The sequence below is a fragment of the Dermacentor silvarum genome, chromosome 5 (genome assembly GCF_013339745.2).
Source record: "Dermacentor silvarum isolate Dsil-2018 chromosome 5, BIME_Dsil_1.4, whole genome shotgun sequence".
Classification (NCBI taxonomy): domain Eukaryota; kingdom Metazoa; phylum Arthropoda; class Arachnida; order Ixodida; family Ixodidae; genus Dermacentor; species Dermacentor silvarum.
Window position 1 is genome coordinate 11885118 of NC_051158.1, and position 16643 is coordinate 11901760.

Consider the following 16643-nt stretch of genomic DNA (forward strand, 5'->3'; position numbering starts at 1 on the left):
TAGCCTTTGGATCATTTCTGAGAATACGACAGAATAATCCTATCCTCAGAATGTGGTGATGAAGCAGCCTACATGCAATGTATTTATCCGACAATACACAATTCATATTATGTAGACACGTTGGTTTGTAGGCAAGGGGTCAAAATTCATGCAAGAAACACTGTGGGTGCATCCATTATTTCAGTTCACAAGTGAACCAGATACACGTGCACACAGTGGAATTCATTTACTGTCCTAACTGATGAAAAAAAAGTTTGACTGCCTACAAAGCATAAGTGAAGCCTATTTCTGTTTATGATACCTTTTCTTCATTCTAATGTTCCAATATAAATTAGGTGCAGCACTAACCAAGCTGATTGAGAGCTTCCATAAAGGGCAAGTTTACTGTCTTCGGTCGGGCGACTGTGCTCAACCTTTTTGAGAGCCACATAGCACCATGTTAAAGTGTACATTTCTTTTCTCATACGTGACAAGGCACCACAGTGCCTACTCCATCTTTCCTTGGCCAATCTTGATTAGCAGAACTTTCCCATGCAGAACAAATGCCTGCAATACCTCATCTTTGCCAATATGATAAGCCACAGGAGGTCACATTATGGAAAAGCACAATACAGCAACACAGTACGCAATTAAGACACTGACATCAATGAGTTGCACTGAACTTAGTAAAAATGTATCCCAAGTTTGTGTCCAACCAAGTGTCCTTGTCATCTCCTGCATTCATCCTAATTTACAGCATTCTAACAAAAAGCACACAAGAGTACCACGGGATGGCACTGTCCTTAATACTTGCACATCGTGTTTCGGAGTGTTGTTGTTTATTTGGCAGTATTACCAACTAAGACAATAAGATCATCATTGGAGTCCCCGCCCCGAGACTGAATGAATAGCTTTAGTAGGTCCGTTGTGTAATGCACAGTGAACCGCATAAGTTTACTGACCACCATACGTGAAAAAGGTCAATATCTTCGCAGCCGCAGAACACAGCCTGGAATACCGATTTCCATCCTGCAACAGTATGTGCGAACAACACACTGCAGTGTTGCACGGTTTTACTGCATGTCGTTACAAACTGCTGGGAAATTCAATGTTTTCTCAGATTCGGCAGTCAGTCAACTTTTGCACATGACTGTACCATACACACACAAACTACCTACCATATTTTCATCACCATTCATAACTATACATTCGCTCCCCTTCCCTCTTCTCCAGTGCAGGGTAACAGGCTAGAGCACACCAGCTCAGGCCACCTCTGTCAACTACCAACTAGCCCAGAGTGGCCAGCCAATCGGGTCACGTGGGGGGAGAGTACAAGTCTCACCTGAAGGGCGACTCGAGGGCGCCGTCCTCGAGCCCGCCGAGGATCTCGCCCTTGCCGACGTCGCTGTCGCCGACGAGCAGGAACTTGAGCAGGTAGTCGTACGCCTTGGCCGCCGAGCCCTGGCCGACGACGGGCCCGTTGGCGGCCGCGGGCACGCCGTTCAGCGCACCATCCATGGCTCACGTTGCTGCTGCTGCTGCTCGCGCTGCCCCCTAGCGGCCACGCCACCGACGAGGCGGCACACCACCACGCGGGCTGCTACGGTCGCGCTGCGAGCGAGAAACAGTGCAAACCGAAGCTGAGAGCGCGTGCACATTGAAAGACCTTACAGAAGAAACTGGGGAGTGATAAGGACGAGTTGGATTGCGTTCACTGCGGTCGAACAGCGCGGCAGATGACAGAGTGCACACACAAGTCAACCCTGTGGTTGTCATACGATATTCTACCGTCGCGCCGCCTAACGGCAACGAAGAGGACTTTTACAACAATGTGGGGAAGCGCGGGCGCAGTGGCAAGAGCTAACATAGCAACACGTGGGCATTTGAACTCCGCCGTCATTAAGAAGCGCGCAGGTGCGAGAAAAATTGTCGGCGGGTGAAGCGAGGGGGCGCTGGAGATGTCGACGCTAAACCCTACAGCGATCTGGACGTAGACAATAGACTCGAGCACTAAACGGAAGCAAAGGAAAGACGGATGAAGGCGCGTGTAACGCCGACGTAGAACGAGTGCCACGGCCACGTCAGAGCGTGCCGCGCGGAAGGCAATTACACAGCGATGTTGCAAGTGTCATTACGCATGACACCCGACAACTCTTCGGAGAATAGGGGGGAGGGAGATTAAACCACCCGCAAAGGGCCGCAGGTGCAGTAGCCACAAGGGGCCGGTATAGCCGCTCATTGCGGCAACAATGGAGCGGGTCTCTTCGCATTCAAGCGGCGCCGTGTGATGTGGAAGAGAGGGTGCGACACCGCGACTTTTACCTGGAGGCGTAATAGTGAAACAAAAGAAAAAAATATAGATATAAAATGTAAGGTCACTGTGTTGGGGTGACCGCTGCCGTCAGAGTGGTATGGCACATAAACAAAGTTATGGCCGGAAAGAATTTGGTATAAACTTCCGTTTCTTCTTTCACCAAGGTGCCTCGTAAGTATGGGACAGCAGAACCGGTCGCACCGCGTGCTTGTTCGTTTGTTCATTTTCAAAATATTGCAGGCGAGGAATTGGCTTAAGCCGGAAGAGTTACATTACATACGAAGTGATTCGAACAGAGAAATCTACAGTACCAAACGACACGTCATGTCAAGTGTCACTGAGATTAACAAAGGTTGCGTTCCAGTGAAGCTACGAAGCCATCAGCCTCAAAAACATCGAGTGGAAAAACATTCCACACTTCAACAGATCGCATGAAAACTGCGCTTATGACTGTTCAGAAGTCTCGCGAAAATTGGAGGCAATGAGCGACTGTGGCTGTAACGAGTTCAACGATTCCTAAGAAGCATGAGATATTCAATTGCTTTTACTTTAATACTCCCTAATTAAATATCGCGATAGCCGTGGATAAATCGGCCTTATCAAGTGCAATATCGATTCATTTACTTATCGTTTCATTGGTTTTTGACGTCTCAAAAGCGACACACGGACTATGAGAGACGCCGTAGTTTCAAGTCTCCGAATTAATTTTTGACGACCTCTAAATCAAGATTAATATCCAGGAACCACCATTCTAGAACAAGCTCGTCTTCATGTTCAAGCCAGCGCAAGTGCATGCAAGGAGGCGGCTAGGACAACTTGGACTAGAGGTGACTCGCAGTGCTTTGTTGCCGAGGTAACGAGTCCGATAACCGGCAGTATTCTGATGAGAAGTCAAAAACGCTGTAAAGCATCGAGTTTTGACTTCACGTGAAACAACCACAACACTACGACATCCGTTTATAGCGTATGTGCTGGCATTGGAGCGTTAATTAAACATGTCGCAGATATTTAACCTGAGCTTCCCGTTATCCCTCACTCCTCAGACTGGTCACACAATCTGTGACATCATCAACGAGAGCGTGCAAACATACCATGTGTGCCAGCAAGGAGCGCTATACGTGCGGTACTATTTTTTTTTTTTTTTTGCGATATCAATATACGGACACTCCAAGAGAATACTTGCCCTCGGCGCCGCCGTCGTCGTAAGGTTCCGTATATATTTTTTTGAAGAAACCATCGATGAAGGTTATTAATGCAAGCGAATAGCCGAACGCTTCTAGAAAGTTATTCGCCTTAAAGCAATGATGCGCTGATGGCGTATATTTGCTACACCGAGTGAGTCGTTAATCAGCCCATATGCAGCGATAGCAAACAGGTCGCTGTATACTTATACCAGCCGATTCGTCCACCAACAACGAAACCGGGCGAAAGAGGCAAATAAAGCTATTCGTTTCAAAACCGCGCGCACAGTACACATACGGCGTACTCAAATCCAATCCACGAAGCGCAGGTACTTCCAAGACACGTCGGACCATGTCACTCGCGCTATACGAACATTATACGAAACCGGAAAACCGAGGATCGAGGGTGGAACAGACGCTCGTAAAACGCGCGGTTGCCCGCTGTCTATGGTTGCAGCTCAATACAGGGCACAACCCAAGGAGGTCATAAAAATAAATTCTGGAATAGCAGCGCTCGCAGATTCTTACCAGCAGAGGTGAAGCCAGCACTTGCTTCCTATACTTCCCCCCTTGAAAGCGTGCCGAACAATATGGAGAACAGTCACAGTTCAAATGCTCTTTATCTATTACTATCAATTTTAGGCTAATTGGAAAATAACAGAATGTTGTTTCGTGCTAAAATATTGCTATAGGCTGAGTAGTGACACCATGATCTCCCATACAAGTTGCCACAAGACCTTCAAACTTCATCCTAAAACCAGCGACACAGACAGGGACATCGAGAAGCATCGGTACGGCAAAATTGGCCTTGTTAAAGTCATTGAAAGCGATAAAAAAAAATAAATAAATAAAACGTTTCCCCTTCTCCATCAAATGCCAACGTTAATCAATTTCCCTGGCGGCGGCCGGCTTCACCTTTGGGACATCATCTCCACTCCAAAAGTTCCTTGGCACAACCACAAGCACGTAAGAGTAGTATGAACACACATTGTACAGACCGCGGCACTCGCCTGAGAAACATCTTGAACCGCGTCATACCACGCCGGAAGATATGGGCGCATGAGCGCACTTTAAGAAGCGCAGCAGCAGTTGCTGCGACGTTCCTTTGTGACGTCCATTGAGCGCCGTTGAAGATGTCGTTGACCGTGACCGTGCCGCGTGAATCATCAGGAACGCCATCATTTCGTTTCCAGTTTGCGTTACTCTACCGTAGGCGAGAGCCGAAGCATATTCGTATACAGGAGGAGATGCGCGATCATCGGCGGGCATGCAATTATAGCGTCTCTTACACAATGCATACACAACAACGGCAGCGTGCAAGCTGCAAGAGTTGATGGTATGGTTGTCGGCCCCAGCGGTGTACGTACTTCGCGGCCTCTATCCTTATAGTTATTCGCAGAATTACGTATGGAGCTCCGATGGAAGAGCAGCCTAAATGGCAGAGTTGGCATATCTTGATCGTCAATGCACCATGTGACCGCCCTCTCCCTCTCTCTCTCACACACACACAGACAACGAAAAAGCAAACACTGTGTAAGCTCCTGCCTTTAAAACTTGTGTTTTCTGGAACGTGCACTATTTTTCCTTTTGGAACTTTCGAATGGTAAGGTTCCGCTTCTGCCAACGCATATACGTTTTAAATTGTGAAGTTTTATTATTATTATTATTATTATTATTATTATTATTATTATTATTCCCACGTAAATAAATAAGGCACGTCTACCTCCTTGAGCAGTCCTCAGAGAATTCACCCTATAGAACGAATTGAACTGAAATCGAAAGAACGCTTCTGCATTCTTACAATTTATTCTGTGCAAGCCACAGTGAGCGTCAAAAGAACTTGAGTTTCGCTTAGTTGGTGTTTACCGCCCGTGTCGTCATTTTTTTTTTTTTTTTTTGAACCGAGAGCTTCATTACGCTATCTCGGGCAGCCGTCGGCGACAACACTTTTTCAAGTTGAGAGCTAGAGGTCAAACCACAAGAGAGCATTAAGGCGCGTTTATAGTCCGACGTTATCGGCACACGGGCGAGCGTCATCAGACACCGGGCGCGTCGGAGCGCATTGGCCGCGCGTCCGGTTACGTTGGCGGCGCCAGTACGTCGAACCATCGGTCGAACTATAGCCGCTGTTGTTCTCGCCAACGTGACATAACGTGTGCGCGCGTTCACGCTAAGCCGGACTATATTTAGGCCTTTACGGAGCCCTGAAAGGAGACATTGCCGCCGTTGACCGAGTAGAGTTGGGCCCGGCTGCGAGTTGCAACCAAGTCTCGCTACTGTACTGATCACCGCAGTGTCTTCATAGGCATAAAAATAAAGATGAATAAACACTGTATTCATTGCAAACATGTCTGTATATCATTGCGAAACCACACCTCGGCCACAGCTCGACAATAGGGCCTAGCCAGGGCAGTGAAGCTTTCGCTATCAACCAGGATTAACCAAAGCTAAACCACAGCATTTTTTTTTGTCTTCCGTCTATTATTAGTGGTCAAAATGACATGGGTAGCGATTTTGCAAAGGGGAGCGCAGAAGTGTTGCGGGAAAATGAGACTAGAGGACAGGCGAAACGCTCCCTTGCAACTAAATTGATTTTCAGACAGGCCACCAGGAACGTTATTGCGCAGGCGCTGACATCGAGCATCGTGGAAAAAAATTAAAAGGTCGCCTAACAAAGTAGCAAACATCACTACATCAATAATGACAACTTGTGTGGGTGACAGCAACATAGGCACGCGCAAGTGGCCTGACAGAAATCATCCCCAAAAAATATGGAGGGCGCTTAAGCTTCGCCTTTAAGAGTGGAACGCGATAGCATTCAAAGATCCCTGGCTGCTTATCAGGCCTCCCGGCAACTGAATTACTGTTTTCTCGTATATTCAAATGACAAATCCGACGCTATCACATACTGTAGGTTGCGGTTAAGTCGTACTTTACGATGTTTCTGACGGATTTTACTTTGAGAAATGCAATTTTGTTCACTAACACCTTGCGCCACGCGGAGGGCCTGCGCGGTCGGGGTGGTACGGGATGATTATTTCCACCAACGACGCCGGCGTGCCCACGTCCACGCCGACACCGAATTTTCTGCGGCACCGGGCCCTTAACGTTATGCGTTAAAAATCATTTCGAAATTCCATAGTGAGTGCGCTCTGTACCGTTTGCAGTCGATCGTCTCAACATGTGCTTTGTGGATTGTTTTAAGCCGACACAGAAGACAGGTTACGGACCCTCGCTGGCGTGTTTTGTTTCGAAACAGGTGTGAGCGCACGCTCGCAACGGTTCAACGCGGATAATTACGGCGTCACCCAGGGAGCGCTCGCTGGAAATCACGCCGCGCTGACAGCTTCAGAAGCCAAAGCATTACACAAGCTTGTTCTATGTGGTCGTCATAAATTATTGTGCACTGGCGCAGCTTTTATTGGGACTCATGATGAAAGTTGTGTACACGCACGCCATCTCAGAGGAAACAAAAATGTCGGCCTCGAACGCCGGATAATAAAAAGAATCACAGAACAGGATAAAGCAGCGGCAAGCAGGCAAGTCATTCCGCCACAACTACGCTGTCGCTGCGCACGATCCGCTACTCAATCTTTTTTAGGACAGATAACAAACAGTTCATGAGATTACAGAAAAAAAAAGAAAAAGAAAAAAAAACGAGCAGAGGAAACTGAACGTCTAACCAATAAGATGGTATCGATTTGTAGAAGTTAAAGCTTGTGTCACGCCCTCCATGATCATTACCTGTCCTCCCAACCACAACACGAATCAACGAGAAGCCAGTGACCACGCGCCCCCGGCGTCACAAAAGCAAAAAACACCCACAGGGGCACAGCCGGAGCAACAATCGATCGAGACAAAGCAACACCACCGACCGGCGCATCAATCGAACGTGCTGTCGATAAAAAAAAAACGCGGCGGGCTTTCGGAAATCGCGGAAACAAAGCGGACGAATCTCGCTCGCGGCTGTACGGCGGTGGCGAGGAGGAGAGGAACAAAGGTTGGGAAAAGGCGAAGCAAATAGCGGCGCGCGCGCACACACACACGTACAGACACAGCATCCACACCATCAGAGCGAGTTCAGCTGCATAGAGTAAGTACAGCTGCGGGGCGTCGATGGAAATCGGGCTGTGCGATATCAACCGCGGTACGGCGCGGTTAATGGCCTCATTCCCTCCTCTTTTTTCGGACAAAAAAAACATGCCGAGTTCGAACAGCGATGGGAGAGGAGGGCTCAGAAAAGAGAGAGAGAGGGGAAAACGAAGGGGCCGAGGTCGCGTAAGGACGTTCGTTCCCCTCCCACCTCTTCCTATGCTTCGGGGTCACGTGTGCGCCCGGTAGGTCCGCTCGATTGTCGCACGCCGCGTCGCAGCGTGCGAAAAATCCAGAGTTCTGCCGTCGATGGCATCGACCGCCTTTCTTGTTGTCCCTGTTTCATTTTGTTTTGTTTGTTTGTTTGTTTGTTTTTTTTCAAGAACCGGCGCCGCCACCGTTTTGTTCTAGGACAAAAGGGGGAACGGGGTACGGTAAGCAAGGGCGCCGAAAAAAAATCCACTGGAAGAGCCGGCCAAAGCGTTTCCATATCGTTCTTCGGAATGAGGTCTGGAACGAGCGCGCGGCTTATAGCGTATAGGAGCGGGGCACGGTGAGCGTATTGTGTACGCGAGGAAGATAAACAAGAAAGCCGGGGGCGGGAAGGTACGGGGGAGATTTCAGTGTCGGGCGGCAGTTAGTGAACGGCGGCGCGCACGCGGGAGATTCTTGATGCGGGAGTACGCCGCCTATAACAAGCAACGCAATAGGTGGCGGCCATTTTTAAAGGAGGAACAAATAAGAGCAGCATAAGAACAGTTAAGTTCCTTCATATTGGGAACGTATTCTGGCAAAAAATCTATTTTTCACTCATTCGGTGTTGGAAAGGGTCGCGAATATAGTGGAGAAAACGTATCATAAATTTGCAGCGAGAGCAAAAAATAAAAAAAAGGGAGAGTCGTCGTCTTTGTTTCCCTAGAAGCTAACATCAGGGTCATTCAATACGTATTAAAATACCCTGCCACACGTCAACAAATCTCACCCAAACTCGACCGCTACACCGCAGCAACTATACAACTTATACAATAATATATGGCCGCTGCGGGTGGCTTGCACAAAACACGTAATCGGTCCCTGCAAATTTGTCAAGCACCCACAACTCGGAAACGCAGCTCGAGTACGACCTCAACCCTATAAACGTTGTTCAGAAAAGAAAAGAAAAATCTTGCCGGTGGCGAAACACAGGTACGTCACGGATTTCACTGTGTTACCTGGCATTTGGGCACGATGGGCATCAGGAAAGGTTCTCGAAGTCTTTTTTTTCTATTTTTTTTTTTGGGGGGGGGGGGGGTTGAAAGTTTGGAATACACTTGGGAATGCAACTGGAAGTCCTTTACCAATAATCAGGTTATCGAACCTTATTCGAAAAAGCTCGCTCAGCAGCCATCCAGCTGAACACTGCAAGAAATGCAACTGTACAGCTATATGCTTTCGCAAGGCGTAGTTTTACGTAAGTAGATATCCTGGACAACGCGAACGGCAAATTTTCGAAGCATTAGTAATTCATACAAGTGGCGAAAACTGCGTCAGCCTGCCTTCGTTATCGCTACACCGCAATGAAATCATGTAAAAGAATGTATTTATCCAGCCGGTGACTTCGCTCTGTTAACGTTTATCGTACGTACACTGTTCGCTTATCTTCCTTCTGATTTTGCACCCAGTATATATCGACGTCGACATGTAATAAAAATTGATTGCTAGTCAGCGCCGTGTTTGTCTCTTCTCGTGGTCGTCCTTTCTTTAGCGCTGTTACCTTCAAGTTCAGAATGAAGGTTAGTACATGAATCTGCCTTAACTTCGATCGACCGTCATTCTGGTTTCAAACACGGCCATGTTACTTTGCAAACTGATCCCTTTCAACAAAACATTTCGTTATATAAATGTAACAATTCACAGTGACTACGCATGCGCGGAGAGTCTTGTTGCTTCCTGCGTTTACAAAACATGATTTCTTCGAAATTTAAGCCAATGAAGTCACATAAACCGCAGTAAATAAAGACACTAAGTACGAATACCAGACAAATCCATGTAATAGCCATATTTTGCCCTGGTAGCTGAACGCCACAGTTGCCTCTATATAGTGACTTCATTAGGAAACTTTATGCTGACTGAACCGCTATACTCGCAGCTTCCGTATAGGCCCTATTATACCCACGCCACGTGGGTACAAGAAATGACATTCATTGGCTAATGACTTAAGTTCCCTAACGACTTTTTTTTTTTTTGCAAAGCTGCCACACGTTCAAATTTAATGACATTTGATGCGGTGATGTCAGTGACAGCATCTCTGAAGTGAGCAGTTTTGAAGTACTAAAAAAATTAAATATGCATTTACGTGTTCACTTTGCGCCTTCATGAATGGTGCATCTTAAAAGCAAGCATACTATAGTGCCGTTAGCTTCAGTTTACTGCTACCTTTTACAAAGCTGCAATCGACCATGGCGACTTCGGCCATTCCAAGTCCAATCCGAGGCTCAAAATCAAAACGGCGCTGGGCCCGACGAAGCCGTTCCAACGCTGACCTAAGGAAGTTCATCAAGTAGAACTCCTTGCAGGAGCGTTGTAGTTAAAAGTTATGTATAGACTTTTTTTTTTTTAACGTGGTAGAGGCTGTTTCAAATACTTCAATTATGCTCTACTGCGCGAGCTATGGAGTCGAAGGTACGCATTTCTCAGTCAAATGAGTTCTGGTGAACGCACCAGATAACGAATTACATTACGGCAAATGACATTAAGCGTGTCTTTGGCATCACGCAAATGACATTAAAATTTAAGACGTTATCAAGATAAATGTCATTTTATGTGCCCGTGTGGCACGGGTATTAGAGTTACTGGATACGATACCCAGTTACATTAGCGCTTCAATGCGTAAAACGACGTTCTGTTAAGAAAGCAACTGCAACGCCAATGCTTCTCTCCGCAAAGTTCGGGAATTAATATTTCCAAACTGGCGTCATCCTGATAATTCGTTCCAAGTGAATCCGCCTTGCGAACTCCACGGCTAGAATTTCTAAATTGCAATATGAGCCATAAGGTAAGCAGTTAAAAACCTAATTAAGAATGTTGGTCAATTAGTCGATTATGCACTTCCATTTTTCGTGCAAGTAATGTCCGCGTCTTCGATTAGACCAGCTCATGAGCTAGAATTGTGCTATCTGCCACAGGCAACCTTTAAAAAAAAGTTGAAAGTGTTCGCTGAAACATCCGGTATAGCAACTCTGGACACTATACAGAGCCAGAGTTCCCTCTAGTAACTCCTGCGGGAAACTTACGCTGCTGCAGCGTGACTGCGCAAGACGTGAGAGTTAGTGTGCCCGAGTCGGGAGGGAATGACACAATGTAACAGCGGCGTCGTCGTCAACAGCAGCACTTCGCGCGGCCCGGAGCGAAAACAATCTGACAGCACGCGAAGGGGAAACAAAAAAACTGTCTCCGGCAACGCGACGGGCCGCCCCTCAAGAGACGGCGCAATGGATACGTGCGTTGTTTGTAGAGCGCCGGGCGCTAGAAGCCGTATGCGGGGCACGTGACACAGCCTTCTCATCGAGTGCGAAGACGCTACTTGTACAAGACAGCAACAACAACACAGAAAACCTGAATAGGTGCCGAACACAGTAAAGAGAGAACTAAAATCATGAGCTTAAAGGGACACTCAATACATGATTCAAAATAGCGCCAAAAAAAGAAAAAGAAATAAGCCATTCCACCCTTGTCAAATTTGATGAAACAGCGGAACTCTGCAAGCGTGAGTGTATAGCGTAGTGGGTATGACGCTCGCCTTCTGACCGTGAGTACCATGGTTCAAATCCCGCCTTATATTTCTCTCTCCTTTTCTGTCTCTCTCATTTTCTCTTTCTCTCGTCCATAGCAAGCTGTGTTACAATTGTCGGTACAACGCAATCACATGGTTTCGATAAATGCATATTCTGCAAGCCTGGGTGTATAGCGCAGTGGTTATGACGCTCGCTTCGGACCGTGGGTACCCGGGCTCGAATCCCGCCTCGCCAAGGAAGTTTATTCTGTTTTCGCTCGAAACTGCGATCACCATCGCTCCGTAGGGTTCAACCTCAAGCTTAAACAGCTCTGCTGTAAAAATGAGGGGAAAAACAAAGTAAGCAAGTGTTCCACGTTTGTTAAACGTGAAGACGAAAGCCTGCCAGCTGCTGTGGAAGACGACGACGAACGCGCGAGCAGTTGCACGAGCGCGTCTCTATGACCACATGACGTGTGCAATCAGGCACGCACTAGGCACACCTCTAGTAAGCCGGGACCGTGAAGCAGTCGTCTGTGTCGCCCAACGGAGCATCTTGCTGGACGCTCACGAGAAACATTGGATCCGCTTATAGACTGATAATGATAAACTCTTGTTTAAAAACTTTTTTTTCGTTAATTTCGAGGAAAGAGGTTGATTACTAAAAGATAAAATGAGCTTCGACCTTTTTGAATGTCGCGCCTGAACAGCTGCGCCGGCACGTCACTGTGACGTCATAGATTTCATAATAATACCGTCTCGTATTTGAGCCATAGTGGCACAGTGAAAGCTCTCGAAACTAGCTAGGTACCGTGTTCGACTCCGGATGTACTCCGGTAACTCCGGAATAATTTGGACCCCCTGGGGTTCTTTAACGTGCACCTAAATTAAGTGCACGGGTGTTTTCGCATCTCGCCCCCATCGAAATGCGGTCGCCGTGGCAGGGATTCAATCCCGCGACCTCGTGCTTGGAAGCCCAATCGATACGTATATAGCTGAGGCCGAAAGTAAGTGCGCATCGTACGTTCGCCTCTCATGATAAGTTTTGCTATAGATTTCATAAGCGCCGCGTGTATACATCAGGCCACAGCGCTATAAATGGTTCACTTCTAGCCAAACACACATATTGGTGAATGTCTCCCTTCTCCACACACTAAAATCTCGTGCACAGCTATCAACTAACACCTACTTGTACACATTTCGCTCGAAGAGGGAAGAAATGCGCCGTTCTGCTTACTAAGCGCAACGAACGCAAGCCGAGCACACGGACACGCAAACAAAAAGTGTTGCCTACGTCATCGATATCTATGCACCTGCTTAATCAGAAAAAACAGCAGCGAGAACTCACACACACACAAAAAAAAAAGAAAAAAAAAAGCGGAAGGCACGCCTGTAGCGACCTTTAAAGACCACTGCGCATGTATTTTTTACTAAAATACCACGCGGCTGTGTAGACGATATTTCTGCATGAAATTATCCAAGCAGAAATACTACCCGACCGAAAACCAGATTTAACGAACTTTTAACACACAGCTATTCTTAAACATCCTGCGCTGAAACTCAACAGTAACCAACTTAGCTAAAACTTTTTTTAGTTCGATATACCTTATTAGTGGAACTGATCAGTCGTTCGAGCATTTCCTACGACACCATGCACTAAGAGTCTCCAGACTCATTATTCCACTCGTTTTCTATTTCCCTATTTCTCTTATTTGCAGCGACGACTTCTGAAAGTGCGCACCACATAACAAGCTCGGCGAACTGTATATACGATTCGTCGCAGCCTTCGTGGTGGTCCCCCATATTAGCTCTGAATCTAATTGGATGCCACCTACAAACATAGCCCAATTGAATCTCAATTCATCATCATCATCATTTATTGACCCTCAAAGACCCTTTTCAGAGTATTGCATAAAGGGGGGGGGGGGGTGCCAAAAGGCATCAATAAACACTATGGTCATTATTATGCAATGGTTCAGTGATACACAATGGTACAGTGGTATACTATGGTACAGCGGTATACAATGGTATAAGTGACTTATTTACTGATAGAATGGTATATATAAACAAAACTGGTAGCACGACCGGCAGTACAAAAGTTCAGCTCGAAATAATGCTGAAAAAAAAAAAAATTGCGAGCTTTCACGTGCCAATACCACGATACGATTATGAGGCACGCCGTCGTTTATAGGACTCCGGATTAATTTTGACCCCCTGCGGTTCTTTAACGTGCACAAAACGCACCAGTACACGCGAAGGTTCTTCCATTCCGCCTCCATCGGAATGCGGCCGCCGGTACCGGTATCGAACGCCATTAGCCACTGCAGATACTACGGCGGATTACACGCCGGAACAGCACTGTACGTTGCCCGAACCGGTGCAAGAGTACTTCAAAAATTTACGACCCAGTCCACAAGTGGAGCAGAACGTGTTTCCTACCAGATGCTAGAGAGCTCCGCGCATTTCTGGGCAATCTTAAATATACGTACTGCGGATGCGTGATCATTAACGCTGTTTTGGTTTACGCGATAACGAAATGTGTGCTGCACCCGCTTGTCCTCGTGACCTTGATCGTAGACACACATATCGCGCACGTAAAAGACAAAAAAAAAAAAAAAAAAAAGACGCAAGTAACGGTAGGAAGTGATGTTACTGAAAGGCACGTGCGGCCTCTAAACATGGGACACACAACAAAAGGGTATTTAATAATTTTTAGTTTCTACTATATTTTCCGCGCGTTCGAACGCCTGCCTTTCACAGATGACGTACAAGAGCGTGCCATGTCGCAATTGTCCCTTTAGTGTCTTCGGCGCTGTTTTAACGCCGCCAGCCCCTAATGACGTTTATGTAGAGCGCACACTGTCTCGGAAACTTCCTTGGTTATATTGAAAATAAGTTTTGCTGACACTCGCAAGGTGGAGCAAGAATCACAAAAAGGAAAATTTGTCATCCCACCTGACAGTACCCGAAGATGTAAGTACAAGGGTGACCCATACGGGCTTCTGTGTCCCTGCGCTTCGAGTTGTCGATTAATTCGCCCTCGCGCTGCGATCTGCTATAACTCCTTGGTACTCAGATGGTATAGAGCGACCGCCCTCGAAAGGCGTCGGTACCAGGTTCGATCGATCCCCCGTGCCAGGACTAATTTTTCTTCAACTGCGAAGCCTTATTTCCTGAAAGAAGCCCGTATGAATTTCCTTTGCAGCTTCGGGCACTGTCCTTTAGGATGACACCTTTTCCCTTTCACGACCTTAATCCCACCTAAGTTAAATCCAAGTGAAGCTTTAAAACAGAGCTTGACATCCACACGCTTTGAACGCTCCCCGGCAGCCAGGCTTGTGCCATGTCGTGGCTTTCGTAGGCTGTGGCAGCTCCGTCAGCACTTTTACCGTCAACGATTTACCCTTCCCGTCCCTCTCACCTTACTGCGCCCTCGTGCACTCAAGTTTCCAGGTCAACTCAAGCTTAAGTTTTAACGCTGAAGTTTAAACTACCGTTCATGCTTCTGACCGAACTACAAGGAATCTGCGTAGTATCCACTTCTGGAATGTCTGAAAGGCTCGTCGAATGTCTGGAAGGCACAGGCGCTATACGCGCTCGCTGCGGCGCCAGCAAACGATTCGGGATGTTAAAACCGGGCGCTTATCGACGCATATACTATACTCAAGTAGTATAAAAGCCGCACGATCCACAAACTCAAAAAAAGACTGCCTCAACAACATCATTACGTATGTAGAGCCCGTCTCCTCTTAGTCACGTTATCACGCGGGCAGTGAAACGGCTATTCCAGGAAGAAAAGGGGGGAAAAAAGAAAAAAAAAGGAAGAAGAAAACGCACCTCTACATTCTGCCGTGTTCAAAATCTCAAAATACACCCCGCATATATCACGGAGACGACACGCATTTTTATCCAGCGGTCACGAGATTGCATTCCGGACGACCATATTCCACGTACTGTATGCGGCCGGCACAGCGCTCAGTGCACGACCAGTTAGGAACAGACTCGTGTCGTAAGTGTACTAGTGCAGATCTATATTCGCTTCGGGAAAGGTTTGGCGTCACGCAAAACGAATTCAGCGAACGCGTGCCTCAAAAGCGAAAGTATATGCCGCGGTGTTCTATACATATACCGTTTCTCCGAATCGGACCAGCTACATGGTCGAAAGCCGGAATTCCTCGCAGACGCTCCTCCGCCTTCGCGAATCTCAGAGAAGTTCCGCTCTTTCACGTGTATACCGTCTGCGCATTTGCAATTCTTGTTCTTCGCTTCACGAGGCACATGAAAAGCAGCATTTCGCAAGTCGTTCAATGTAAAGGTTGGAAACGAGGTGTAGACGGAACACATCGTTCCAGACGGAAGCAGACGATCATTGGGACGCCTCTACGAGACAAGCCGGAATGAAACATCGATAAAGCGTTTATGTCGACGTGTAAAAGTTACCTGACCGCGCACTTCCTTCGCGCCTCAATACTTAGCATTGACACTCGGCGTTCAGATTGAACGATTCTACGGTATTATACGGAGTTACACTAGCTGCTACGCTAAAAGTAGCATCCCTGCAGCATTCCGATGGGGACGGAATGCTAAAGTACAAAAAAAAAAGAAGAAATAAAAATCAAAAACGCTCGTGTACTTTGAGGTGCACGATAAAGAACGCCAGGGGGTCAAAATTAACCGCGAATCCCCCACTACGGCGTGCCTCATAATCAGATCGCTGCTGATCGAAACGTAAAATCCCAGAATTATATACTTTAATTTTAATTCCGCTATATTATAGTCCAAAGCCGCGTTTACACGAATGCGAGAACAGCGTATAGCATTGGCGTAAACAGGAATATCGCGCGAGAAAAACTCACTGCACGAACAGAAAGGCTCGTGTCGCCGTTAGCGAGTCCTTTATTTATTATTATTATTATTATTATTATTATTATTATTATTATTATTATTATTATTATTATTATTATTATATTGCTTGCAGCGCAAAGGGGAACGTCAACACAAGAGAGAAGCACATCAGGGGTGGTAATATCCTGAACATTGTCAAATTCCGCCATACTGTAGAATTCGCCACTTTTTGTCAGTCTCTGATTGGCCCAGGGTGCTGCACACAACGGCCTCTGTGATTGTCTCTAAACCCTGCCAACTGCAGAGTTTGACATAACGGAATTTGACTGTGTTCGGGATGGTCTACCAGGACAGGCGCTGAACAGCAACTGACGAGAAGTAAAATGAATCCCAAAGGAGCATCGACAGGTTTGACTTTATTTGGTACCAAAGTCGTGCCGCCGACGTGTAGCAGTAAGGTTGTATAGGCATGACGACGTTG

At 46.9% G+C, this 16643-nt stretch overlaps 1 protein-coding gene across 1 annotated transcript in view; it reads right to left on the reverse strand.

Annotated features, from left to right (window-relative positions):
* The window catches only part of LOC119452885 (ras-related protein Rab-40B-like), a 45977-nt gene that overhangs the window by 16147 nt on the left and 13187 nt on the right, over positions 1–16643 (reverse strand). Inside the window, exon 2 of the mRNA XM_037714835.2 lies at positions 1322–1590. Within this exon, the coding sequence (XP_037570763.1) occupies positions 1322–1497 (176 nt within the window). The 5' untranslated portion in view covers positions 1498–1590. The remainder of the gene's footprint in view (positions 1–1321; positions 1591–16643) is intronic.